The 14,157-nt window shown below is 35.5% G+C and overlaps 1 protein-coding gene across 28 annotated transcripts in view; it reads right to left on the reverse strand.

The window, feature by feature from the left end:
- Positions 1 to 14,157, reverse strand: part of PCM1 (pericentriolar material 1) — a 108,059-nt gene that overhangs the window by 42,962 nt on the left and 50,940 nt on the right. For 19 of the 28 annotated variants that reach the window (XM_030812300.1, XM_030812293.1, XM_030812295.1 and 16 more), the window contains 2 exons: positions 5,196 to 5,360; positions 326 to 498 (listed from right to left, as the gene is read on the reverse strand). In XM_030812300.1, the coding sequence (XP_030668160.1) occupies positions 326 to 498; positions 5,196 to 5,360 (338 nt within the window). The remainder of the gene's footprint in view (positions 1 to 325; positions 499 to 5,195; positions 5,361 to 14,157) is intronic. The other 9 variants (XM_030812310.1, XM_030812306.1, XM_030812305.1 and 6 more) reach the window with 1 other exon arrangement.

Raw genomic sequence — 14,157 nt, forward strand, 5'->3', positions numbered from 1 at the left:
AATAAGATCATCATTTATATAAAACATACATGCTTCATCATTCATTTATATTACAGATTCAAAAATAAAAGCAGATGGAAGGAAAAACGTACTGTTTCTATCCTCACAGGTTAAGTGTGAGGAAGTAGACAAAACACTGAAAAAGTACTCAAAAAAATACTTTAATGATACTTAAGCTATACAAAAATTTTAAATAAAATGTCAAGAAAACACAGAGAACAGATGAAAATTCATATGGTACATGCTTCAGTCTAAGACAGCAACCAGAGATAATCATGAAGAAGGTGATAACAGGGTAGGAAAAATTATGTTAGGTACCAGATACCTGCAATGCATATAAAGCCCTCTGTCTCAAGTAGTCTGTATTTAGTAGCTGAAGCTCATGGAAGAGTTCAATAAGAAAATGTGGACGAGATTCATTTTGAGAAATTAATGTAGCCACTTCAGAATAAATAGTATCTCGCAAAGCTTCAAACATGGAAAAATCACTCCCAGTTTCTGGAATACATAAAAGACCAGAAAGTTAATATTGATGAAGTACCTTCATGACAACTTTTATTAGCTAGTATCATTACTCTCAGCTTTAAATTATCTAAAAATTCTATTTTAGACAATTCTATTTCAGAGCTTTTAAAGTAGAAAAGAAGCTTAATATTACCAAGATAAATAAAATCTTAAGATACCAAGATATGCATTTTGTACTAAAAATAAAATTTTAATGAATAACATTACCTAGCATTACTAAGAAACATGTTTATTTCTGATCATATAAAATATAAAGAAAATATTATACATTTCATGGGAAAAATCAGTGAAAATCTTTCAACACTTAGAAATAAGCTAAGTGCTAATTTCTTTTTTGCTTTTGCTAATATGAACTTCATTACAGAAAAGGAAGTTTGTATATTTTGTTAATGTTAAAAAGAATAAACTGAATGCTGCCAATGAAAGCTACTAGATTAAGGTCTATCCAGTATACTCTACTAATTATCAAATATACATCACACAGAAAAGTGCTGTGATGATGAGTAACCAAATTTGTAACCTAACATAATAGGTCAATTTCACCACTGTGTCTTATTTACATACTCAGTGTGTATTGGAGCAGGCAAGTGACCCAACTGAAGTTTTCGGTTTCACAGAATCTAGGCATCACTCTATTATTTAGCTACAATTCGGCTATATTTACTTGTTGATAACACAAAATTATCACACTCAAATGTATACATTTAAAATGTTGAGTATCTTAATATATTGTGCTTTCAAATAAGTATACAAGATCATAAAAACTCATGTTTGTGAGAATGGTAAGAAAATGCAAAAAGAATGTGCTCTAATAGAAAAATTTTCCACTACTTGGCTAATAATTTAATATCTTCAGGTCTCAATTTCCACAAGCATAAAATAACAACATTACTAATATATTAATAGAAAAATATATTAATTATATATAACAATAAATATGCAACTTCCCTATTTTGCCTCAGTTACAGGTATAAAATCAAGTGATACACTAAAGTTCTCCTAGTAGTTTTAAAGTATGAACTATTACAAAAATGACACTTACTATAGTAAGTAGGAACCAAAACTATCTCTGTAAGCAATCTCTACTAATGGGAAAAATCCAGGTAAAAAGAATTTGATATGCAAACTTTCATCTTATATACTATATTGCAGTTTAATCATACTTAATTTAAAAATTTCATTTCAAAGCTATAACTATGTTTAATGACATATTTAATACCTCTGTATGTGATAAAATTATCATTCTAAATTGCATATCATTAAAAATTAAATTATTCTCAAATAATGAATATGCCGTTTAAACACTAGCTTCATTCCCCCACCACTTGTGCAGTCAAGAGGTGGAAAGTTTACGCCAGTTTCTCCTCCTGAACTGAAACTGATTAGCTTTGGCTGGAAAAATCCCTAATCTTAATCAGGTTTCTCTAATTCCATCTTGTTTTTATATCCTATTTTCAGAGTTCTTTCTTTTCACAGTGCCACTGATATATTCAGCTTTGTCAGTTCTGGGTCCTTGTTTTATATCTTTAGAGTCCCCTAAGGGTTCCATTCAAACTGGCTTTTACTTTTCATTCATGTAAAGCTGCAAGAGGAGTTAAAAAAAAATTTACAACTCTAAATCATAAAGAACCACATTTAATGAGAATACTTATATTAGAGACTAAAATAGTATTTGGGAATCTTTGTAACTTCCATGATGTTTATTTATCACGTCTTTAGATGTAATCATAGTTTTGTTTGATGACTTATTTTTCTAAGATGTTGGCTAAAAAGGAAAGATAAACTATAAAAGTAACTATATTTCTAGTTCTAAGAAATATTAATGCTTTGAAGAAGTACAAAATAACCTCAAATCAAGTACTAAACTGTAAAAAAGGTTTCTATTACCCTTATGAATGTGTTAGGTTACATACACTAACAGAATATGAAAACAAAAGCAGCCAATTTTACCAAGAATTATAAATGAATGGGTTCAGAATTTTATGAATATAAATTATCTTTTACAATAGTCACATAACATATATACTCTAAGCTAAATTTAAAAAAGAAAAAAATCAGAACAATAAAACTTCTAGGACCAATGGGAAAAAATTAACAAAAAGTGGACACCAAAACTATGCAGATTGTTACCTGGCGCTTCATTGCATGCATTTCTGTTAGACTGCTGTAGTATTCTCCTAGCATGTGCTGTAGGAAAGGGCAGACATAAGGATGAACATAAAATGTGTATGAGTAGTAAAGACAGGGTCTATAACATGAATAAGTGAATGAAAAAAAGAAATAAGCAAATTTCTTTAAAACTGTTTGCTTGAACTAAGGCTTATGCTCTACTTAAAAATAATCTCAAGAAAAAAAATCTCAAAAGGTTTGCTATAAACGTATATTAAGGCAACTGATGATGACTATCATAATAAACTTCTATCATTCATTTTTAGAAGCATACACATCAAGGTGAACCTCCCACAACACCCACGGGAGAAGAGGACTGCGTAACTTAATACTAGCAGTCATATTATGCTGTACTCTAATAATCATATGTTATGAGTAGAGTTACAAAAAGTAACATGCCTTACATGCTATAAAGAATTTTAGGGTAATGATTAAAACTAAAAATAAATCTTTTCAGGGCTGGGCGTGGTGGCTCATGCCTGCAATCCCAGCACTTTGGGAGGCCAAGGCAGGCGGATCACGAGGTCAGGAGATTGAGACCACCCTGGCTAACATACTGAAACCCTGTCTCTATTAAAAATACAAAAAATTAGCCGGGCATGGTGGCGGGCGCCTGTAGTCCCAGCTACTCAGAAGGCTGAGGCAGGAGAATCGCTTGAACCCAGGAGGCAGAGGTTGCAGTGGGCTGAGGTCACACCACTGCACTCCAGCCTGGGTGACAGAGCGAGACTCCGTCTCAAAAATTTTTTTAAAAATCTTTTCAGAATGTAAATATGTAAACTTGTGTATATTTATATATTCAAACATTTTTTAATTCACCGAAATTCAATCATTATATTTCACTAAGTAACAGTAATAGGGCCTGAAGTACTATGTCCAATTATTATTTAAGTAATTGATACTCAGTTTATTAAGACTTTCAGTTTAGTGTCCTTCTTCGACCTCTACCCGACTGTTTATTTTTTGAAGATATCACTATTTGGTAGAGAGTAAAAGGAGATGAAAATTACTAAATTTTAGTAAAATTCTGGGTTCAGGAGAATAGGATTGATATTTTTGCAGAAAGGAACACAGACTTAACAGAAGCACAGCTTCTAAGTTCAGCTTTACCATTTCCTAGCAATGTGGACTTGAGAAATTCATTTCAAAATGCAAACAAATGTGATGTTTCTTTTCTGATTACAAAATGATAAATGCTCATTATGAGTTTGAAGATGATAAAACCACTATTAACATTTTGATGCATTTTCTTCCAGCCTTTTTGCATTCAAATTTTTGTTTATACATAGTTGAAATCATACTGTTGAGACAACACTAAGTCTTAATTTCTTTTTTATTTTTCCCTTTGGTTTTCTTAGGATGGATTACTACAATTACTGGATTAAGGGCATGACTTCTGAAGCTTTCCAGAAAAGTACCAGTTTATATTACTGGGCCTTTATGAGTACTGAAAAACAAAACAAAACAAAAGTTCCCTCTTTGACCATGTTTCCTCTGAAAAATAGAAATAAAACCAACTCAGCATTATGAGGCTCAAATGAGATTTGTTGGTAATCTGAAAATAATGGAGCATGGTACAAAAGATAGCTGCTATTATCATTTTTAAGCAAAAAATGCATGCATTTTATACTAATGTCAATGAAAGCTATTAGATTAAGGTCTATCCACTATAGTCTAATGTCATGTTATTGCCTCTCTCCATATTTCTTTGAGATATTCTTTACAAATTAGGAAACTACTGGTGCTTATTTAAGTATTATCTGCTGCTAGGGGACTCAAAAAAGTGACAAACAGGGAACTACTATAATAATGTGATTGAGGCAACAAAATAGGTTTACACAAGCTACAAGGAAAACAGGAGAAAGGGGAAACTATCCCAGTTAGGATCAGAATGGAGTTCCAGAATTAAAATTGTATTAAGAGTCCAGCAGAGAAATGAACTTCCAAAAAATGCAGAAAGGACTTGAGATAGAAAAACAGCTACCAAGGTAAGAAAGAATGTGATAGCTATACAAAAACTTCAGTTCAGTGCCACAGAAAGAAAAAAGTTCAAGGCAGAGTGTGTTGAGAAATGAGTCTGGAGAGGCAGGAAGGAACCAAATCCCTGATGGCCATGTACGTTCCATGAAGGCATTCAGACTTTATCCTGTAGGCACAGTGAGCCAAAGGACTGAAGCAGCGGATGACATGATTTCATATCTAATTCGTAATCTAATCAGATAAGATTTTCAGAACTTGAAATGAGGAGTTCCACAACTGTAACTATCCTTTGCTTGTTTAGAATTTTATTAAAATGTGTCCAAAACTATTAAATAGTAAAACAAAAAATATTTTCAGTTTTTATTTCTTAATATCAAGGAATGTGTACTATAATTTCCACTATAAAATCTTCCACATGATAGATATGTGTGAAACACCAATTTTAAAACCTGCTTTATTATAGCTTTTCAAATCTAAGCTGAAAACCTCCTTATATTAATGCAAACCAAAAAAGAACATACCTGAAGATATTTCTGTAGACCTATTACATTTTATTATTTTTTCCAGTTGCTCATGATTCTTTCTGCTGAATACTTTTGCTTGAACAGGCTCTTCAGTCTGGGCTGAATGTCTGTTCCTACTTTTGCAAGGTTCACATGTGCTAGACATACTGGCACTTTCATACCCTTGAGTAAAAAAAGTGACAACTGTTATCAGTTGCAACTAACTCAAACTAAAAGGGAAATCGGTTTCCATTGTGCAACAGTACAGGTAACTCAATTTAGAATGCTAGGAAGGCCTGGTATAAATAGGATACAAAACAGTAAATATGTCTTGGAGGTATCTTTGCAATACCCTTTAGAAGTATGAGCTAACAGTAATAAATCTAACCTTCACTGTTCTTTGATACTCATCTTAATGAGTATATTCCAATTCAAAGTATATGGCAGACCTTTCATGACCCCAAATCTCTACTAGAATTCCAAGTTAGCTATTTTTAATATTAGGAAACATAAGAATCACATCCAATATATACATATATCCATTATAGAGGGAGAGTAGTCAAATACGTTTGCCTTTCTTATTGTTATCTTTTACGTGACGTGACTTGGTTTAAAAGGTCTTACCCACTGATCATATATTCTACAAAATTTTCAAGTTTTTAAAACATTTTGGTATATACGCAACGTAGAAATTCCATTTTTTCTTGTTGTTGTTGTTCCACGTGGATAGGTGGCTATGCCTACCCTCTTTGCACTGAATTAAAATATACATCGGTCAATATATTAAATTCCAATATTTGGGGTTTTATTTTTGGACATGTTATGTGTTCAACTTAGCTATTCCAATGCCATTTTCATTCATTTAGAAACACAAGTTATACAGTATGATCAAACATCTGCTAAGGCAAGTACCACTAGCTTCACTTTTTTCTTGACTCTTCTTGGGCATCTGTCCTTCCACATAAGCTTTGTTATTTTTTTTTCAATTTTAAAAACAATCTCTGGGGACTCAAAATGGAATCAAATTAAAAGAATGTATTAATCTGAGGAGAACTGGTATTTAACAATCTTACGCATTTCCATCTTAAGAACATGGTTATGTTTTTATTTGTTCAATCTTTCTGATGTTCTTCAAGAATACTTTATAGCTTTTTATAGACCTAGTACTTTCCTTGTTAAATTTGTTCCTTACATTTCACCATCCCCCACTCAAACATTTTGAGTACTATGAGAACAGCATTCCTCTCCAATTTCATGCTACTGGATATTACAATAGAGAAAAATATTCACACACTTATTCCATAACCAACCACTTTAACAGTTTACCTTGTAACTCTAGGAGCTACTTTCCAGTATCTCTTGGGCTTTCTTAGTATACAAAAATGCCACTAGAAAAAACAAATAAAATTTGTTTCCTTCCTTTCCCAATATTTATTACCATTATAATTCCAATTATTTGACACAATGCTTCCCAAATAATGGTAAATAATGATGGTGGGACAAAAGGAATCCCTGTTTAGTTCCTAATTGAGATGGAAATATCTCTGGAGTACTTGCATTTACAATGGTGTACATTGGCTAACAGTCTTTATTACACTTAAATAACTGCCTTTTTTTTTTTTCCTTTTCTTTTGAGACTGAGTCTCATTCTGCTGCCCAGGCTCAAGTACAGTGACACAGTCTTGGCTCACTGCAACCACCAACTACCAGGCTCAAGCAATCCACCTGCCTCACCCGCCCAAAGTGCTGTGATTACAGGCATAACTGCCTTCTTATACCCATTTTACTTCACATTCTCATGAGAACAGCTTCAAATTTTATCTAATCTGCTATGATTATTTGTCCCTTTGATAAATTATTTTGACAGATTTCCTGATAACAAATCATCATTACGTGTCTGAAATAAACTCTAGTGTTGATAGTCTAGAATTCTTTTGATACAATGGCAGATTCAGTTTGCTAATATTTTATTTTTACTTTTGAATTTATATTATTGAGACTGATCTACCGTTTTCTTTATTAAACTGTTCTCTCTCTTCTTTATCTTCCCCTGTATAAAGGTCTCTATTCTGATTCATAGGTTGTTTCTTTAGTTTTCCTCAGATAGGATAAACTAGTATCTAGGGTCCTTTGGCTGAGTACAAGGTTCCTGAGTTGCAGTTCTTTGTCAACTGTGTAGCGTCATTCCACTTTTTTCTACTTCTGCTTGTGTGGTAAGGAAGACTGCCTGGTGTCGGTTTGCTTCTTTTTCTTTGTATGCAACTTGGTCTTTCATGTGGAAGCTTAGAGGATTTTTACTTTTTCCTTGGAATTCAGGGATTTTACCAGACTCTGCACAGGTGTTTGTGTGTTTCCCTCACTTCTCTCCTGGCTAGACAACAGTCAGCTGTTCTCATCTGCAGTCTCAAGTCTTTCTTCATCCCATCTATTATTTAGTTATTGCTTGTCCACCTGCTTTTTTTTTTCTCTTTTAGAACTTCTTGTAAGCCTCTAATCGTCTTGATTTTATCTGTTAGTACTTTCATTCCACTTAATGACATAATTCTTCCCCTTGATTTTCTAGGCCAGTAATTTGGAACTTAATAGCACGTGTCCTCTTTTTCAAATAATCTAAACATTAAAACTTAGAGTCATTTTTCTTCTAGCTCTAAAGAATTTGTTGTAACCCAATCTGCTTATGTGCCCTTATTATTTTGTTCACGGGTATTTGTTCAATATTTTGTTCAATAATTCTATTTTCACTAGGTTTTTCCTGTTTCAGTGGTCTACTTCTGTTTTCTCCCTGGTAACTAGGTCCCTTTTATATGTACTGTTATATTCATTGGCCTAGTCATGACTCTCACCTTCTCTTAAAGCTGGACCCAAATGCTGGATAGCTTTAATGATGGCAAGATGAGGGTGCATGGAAGTCTCATTCCTGTGGTCAAGCAACATTTTCACTAGCAAGTTGTCAGTCCCTCATCAAGACAATGAGAGGAACCTTCTCTACTGCTTAGTCTCTTCAGCTGCAAAGACTAATGCTCTCCCATGTACAGGGTTAAGGAAGACTGCCACCTACTTATTCAATAACCTTTCTGCCAACTAGTAGCTTGCAGTAGCAATACATTGCTACTCTTGGGGGTAAGGGGAAGAGTCAATAATAGGAGGAATTGCAAGGATCTCCTCCAACATAGCTTTCTCCAAGAATCATGGAGATCTGACCATGCTCCTGACACTCTAGTAAAAAGCCAGCAGACCCTAAAGCCTTGCATGCATCTTCCAGATCACTGCAGGTCTACTAATAACAAATAATTTCCCCAAATATTGTCAATTTATTATCTGTGATATCCCATCTATATTCGACCCTCCCTATTTCCAAGGCCATCATATAAGACTTCATCATCTCAAATTTAGGTTCCAGGTTTTTTCACTGGTCTCTCAGACTAAAGTGTAGTCTCTTGCCACCCAGTCTGCGTGAAATTTACTGAAAAGAGAGACTTCTTGATTATTATTGATCTTAATGTAAAACCAGCAATAAAGGGTATGAGTGCCAAAAGTAATACGTAAAATGACATGACTGGTAGTACTGTTGCTCATTTAATAACATACAATGATCTAAAGAAAAAGATTTTAAGTATGTTATTCTAACATGAACACTTATATAAGTGAAATTAAACATTTAAACGCTGTTACTGTATCACATGAAAAGTGCTGAATAAATTTTAATCAAAATTAAAATACAGGTAATGTGGCATATACAAAATTCTCAGTGGGGAGTCCCAATAGGTACTTTAAAAAGGAATACATACAGTCATCCTCCAAAATAGCTGAAACTGTGAAGCGAAGTAGGCTATAATTATTAAGATGCTATGAAAAGAGAAAAAAAAAACTATGGTTTTATATATGAGTCCCAAATTAAAAACATCAAAGGCTAGATTTCCAAAGTTAGGGTACTAATGTGTGACTGATGAGAGATAAAGATGTCATCTCCTATGCCACTTCACCACTCTTTCCCTTTGTCGTTGTTTTTCTCAGCATGAGGGGGTGACATTAGTAGAAGAAACAGTACTTCTACTTGGGCCTCCACTGAAGGGAAACAGATCAGCCAAGGCACTCTGGAGACCTTGCACATGTCCAAAGAGTGCAGAGAGGTTAAGGTCTGAATCACAGTGCAAGCTGTCTTGGCAGAAGGCCATGGAATCATCCTGGAACATGGACAAGAGAGGCTTTTGAGAAGTTGCTATATGGATGGACATTTTCCACTCACCTCTCTCTCGCCCCAGGATGCTTCTGTCAGGAGAGTTTCCCATCTCGTCTCAGGTTCTAATGAAACATGAGACCTTTCTTCCTCACCCTTGTAGGGTACATTTGCAGATTGAACAGGCTTAGCTGCAGTATAACAATGATTCCTCAGCAACAGGGTGTCCCACCATTCAAGGGACAATCATTAGCCAGCCCCTTTTATTTCAGTGTCACTCTTTCCAAGTGTGAGACAAGGGGCACACAGAAATGGCACCTTGGACTACTTTTTTCTCTGCCTAAGAAATTAGTAACTGCCTAAATTCAAAAAGCTTACTGGTTGTTTACCAGCCAAATCTGTCAGGCCTTGCCTTGCCTAATGTTTCACATCCATTTCATGTCCATCTTCATTAGTGGGCAACAGGAAAGGGAGGAAGGAAGAAATGAAAAGACTCAAGGACACTAAGAATCCAGAAGGCAGTACCTTAACAGTTCCATCCAATTTTCCAAGAAAAGAGTGAAGAAAATCTAGGCTCCTACTCTCTAATAATATCAGAAGAGTACAGTGTAACCAAATTATAGGTCTGATAACAGAAAAATTCAGTAAGGCAGGAAATCACCTTCAACTCATATGGTCTAAGTCTGAACTCAAGTTTACAACACGATTATTACATAATTTATATATTCTTACCTCATATGCAATATCTATTTTCACATATAAAGACCTTCTAAGGATTAAAACACGTTACCATCATGAGAAACAAGTTATGTGAGATTTACCAAGCTACTTCTTTAAGAATGTCAACATGCAAAAAAACACATATATATTTGGATCAGTCTAGTAAGTATGGGACAGTATAACTGGCTATACCGTATCTCTCAAGACAGCAATGTAATTCCCACTATGCAGAAATGTCTGTCACATCCGTTCCCAATTCCTCTCATCCTGCTTGTTCCGCACTCTATATTTTTCTTATTGTAGTAACAATTTGAAAGGCGTTCTAAACTTTTCCCCACCCACCTCTATTTACCACTTCCTTTAAGATACAATAAAAATCGGCCTGGCGTGGTGGCTCACACCTGTAATCCCAGCACTTTGGGAGGCCAAGGGGGGTGAATCACCTGATGTTGGGAGTTCAAGACCAGCCTGACCAACATGGAGAAACCCCGTCTCTACTAAAAATACAAAATTAGCACAGTGTGGTGGCGCATGCCTGCAATCCCAACTACTCGGGAGGATGAGGTAGGAGAATTGCTTGAACCCAAGAGGTGGAGGTTAAACATACGGTAAAAATCCTTTTTTCTAACAAATATTGACCATTCTTATAGCACAAAAGGAACAAAAAACACATAAACCAGTGGTCTAGTTCAGTACTTTTCAGACTTTCATGTACATATCTTCATATCAAAAATCTTGCTAAAATGCATACTGAAGAAAAACACATACTGATTTAGTTGACATAAGGTGAGGCCCAAAAGCACCCATTTCTAATAGTCTCCCAGATGATGTAATGTCGCTTGTCCACAGTTCAGATTTTGAGTAACAAGGATTGAGCTAATTTGATTCTACCCCATATTACTTCGGCTCCGCTATGTATAGTTTGATTCTGCTATCAAGCCTTTTATTTGAGTATGTGTGCCTTAAAGTGGGGCACTCACTGACAGGTGGTCTTGAATGCTTGTTGAGCAAATGTGACTGTACGTTTCCAGCAGGTATTTTTATACTTCAATATGAAGGAAAAGAGCACAAAGATCAGAATGTCGATCTTTGTCTTGAAGTTAAAAGGCTGAATTATTTATGTGGAAAAGTAATTCCCCAGAATAAAGGGGTTTCAGAAAAAATTAAAACATACCAATATTTCTAGGGTTAGGTGGTCATAGCCATAAATTAGCTAAGGTTCCTCTAAAATCTGCTAGTTGAAGTATAGTCCAAAGACCAATATTGGCAACACAAGAGAGTCTGTTAGGAAAGCAGACTCTCAAGTCCCTTCCAAGCCAAATGAATCAGAATCGGCACTTAAACTGTATTCCTAAGGAGATTCGTGTGAAACTCAAGTTTAAGAAGTACTGACCTAACTGGTACCACAACAGAGACATAGATCAATGGAACAGAACAGAGCCCTCAGAAATGATGCCGCATAGCTACAACTATCTGATCTTTGACAAACCTGACAAAAACAAGAAATGGGGAAAGGATTCCCTATTTAATAAATGGTGCTGGGAAAACTGGCTAGCCATATGTAGAAAGCTGAAACTGGATCCCTTCCTTACACCTTATACAAAAATTAATTCAAGATGGATTAAAGACTTATATGTTAGACCTAAAACCATTAAAATCCTACAAGAAAACCTAGGCAATACCATTCAGGACATAGGCGTGGGCAAGGACTTCATGTCTAAAACACCAAAAGCAATGGCAACAAAAGCCAAAATCGACAAATGGGATCTCATTAAACTAAAGAGCTTCTGCACAGCAAAAGAAACTATCATCAGAATTAACAGGCAACCTACAGAATGGGAGAAAATTTTTGCAACCTACTCATCTGACAAAGGGCTAATATCCAGAATCTATAATGAACTCAAACAAATTTACAAGAAAAAAACAAACAACCCCATCAAAAAGTGGGCAGAGGACATGAACAGACACTTCTCAAAAGAAGACATTTATGCAGCCAGAAAACACATGAAGAAATGCTCATCATCACTGGCCATCAGAGAAATGCAAATCAAAACCACAGTGAGATACCATCTCACACCAGTTAGAATGGCCATCATTAAAAAATCAGGAAACAACAGGTGCTGGAGAGGATGTGGAGAAATAGGAACACTTTTACACTGTTGGTGGGACTGTAAACTAGTTCAACCATTGTGGAAGTCTGTGTGGCGATTCCTCAGGGATCTAGAACTAGAAATACCATTTGACCCAGCCATCCCATTACTGGGTATATACCCAAAGGACTATAAATCATGCTGCTATAAAGACACATGCACACGTATGTTTATTGCGGCACTATTCACAATAGCAAAGACTTGGAACCAACCCAAATGTCCAACAACGATAGACTGGATTAAGAAAATGTGGCACATATACACCATGGAATACTATGCAGCCATAAAAAATGATGAGTTCGTGTCCTTTGTAGGGACATGGATGAAACTGGAAACCATCATTCTCAGTAAACTATCGCAAGGACAAAAAACCAAACACCGCATGTTCTCACTCATAGGTGGGAATTGAACAATGAGAACTCATGGACACAGGAAGGTGAACATCACACTCCGGGGACTGTTGTGGGGTGGGGGGAGGGGGGAGGGACAGCATTAGGAGATACACCTAATGCTAAATGACGAGTTAATGGGTGCAGGAAATCAACATGGCACATGGATACATATGTAACAAACCTGCACATTGTGCACATGTACCCTAAAACCCTAAAGTATATAAAAAAAATAAAAAAAAAAAAAAAAAAAAAAGAAGTACTGACCTATCAGATTCAAATTAACTATTTGAATGAGACAGTGCTGAAATTTAAAACGTCAGCTTTGCTTCATTTATTTATATGACAAAGAGCATCTTTGTGAGGGCAAAGCACTAGGAAATAGAAAGTTCTGAATTGCCTAACAGCCCTGTCTCAAAATGGCCATTATCTATTTAAATCTTCTCTGGTAGCACCAACAGTAATCTTGGAAAAGCACAGTAACTTTCTGAATAGCTTCAGATTACCAATTAATTTACTAAATAAACCAGCTTCTCCTAAACCTTTATAACCAGAAAATTACTTCAAGGCTGATAATGTGTATGCTAAGAAAAATGTCACCCCTTTCACTCCTGTTCAAATTTGCTTTTTAAACCATCCGTCAGATTCTTCACATGGGGTTCAAGGTAGGAGCCAACGACTTCAAGGGTAGATGAATTACTGAAATTTTAAAAAATGTGCCAACATTCTCTTATATCTGTGGTTTTCATTAGATTTTTCTAAGGTTTCATTATCTAAAAGTGATTAAGATGAAGGTTGCCAAAGTTTACAAGTGTATTTTTTTACTACAGGATTTCTCAGGGCCTTTACTATACTTGCATGTGTTGTGAACTTCCAAGAAAGGGAGTTAGCCGTGTGCAGTGCATTTCAAACTTTCCTGATTATAAGTCTAGAATACTATGTTCTTAAACACCAATTTTTTTTTTTTTCAGACTGAGTCTTGCTCTGTCACCCAGGCTGGGAGTACAGTGGCATGACGTTGGCTCACTGCAACCTCTGCCTCCCAGGTTCAAGCGATTCTTGTGTCTCAGCCTCCTTAGTAGCTGGATTACAGGCACGCCCACCACATCTGGCTAATTTTCGTGTTTTTAGTAGAGATGGGGTTTCACCATGTTGGCCAGGCTAGTCTCAAACTCCTGCTCTCAGGTGATCCATCTGCCTCAGCCTCCCAAAGTGCTGGGATTCCAGGCACGAGCCACCGCACCTAGCCTTAAGCACCAAATACTATCTCCTTAAACTCAGAACAACCTTTCAAGGCCATAGCCCATCCTTTGCAAACATAAAAAGAATATCCTTCAGCTGTAACACTGCAATTTTAGCTAATCAAACTATTTTTAATCTAGTACTACACTTCAGTAAATAATTCAAAAATCACAGAAAACCTATTTTTGTAAGAGGTATCACTAACACCATAAAGAAAACTTAAAAAAAATTTTTTAAAGAACTTTAATATGACACTCAATGGCAAGATTGAGTAAAATACGAGTTTACTTCCAGAAGGACTT

The sequence above is a fragment of the Nomascus leucogenys genome, chromosome 4, assembly GCF_006542625.1.
Source record: "Nomascus leucogenys isolate Asia chromosome 4, Asia_NLE_v1, whole genome shotgun sequence".
In the NCBI taxonomy this organism is placed as follows: domain Eukaryota; kingdom Metazoa; phylum Chordata; class Mammalia; order Primates; family Hylobatidae; genus Nomascus; species Nomascus leucogenys.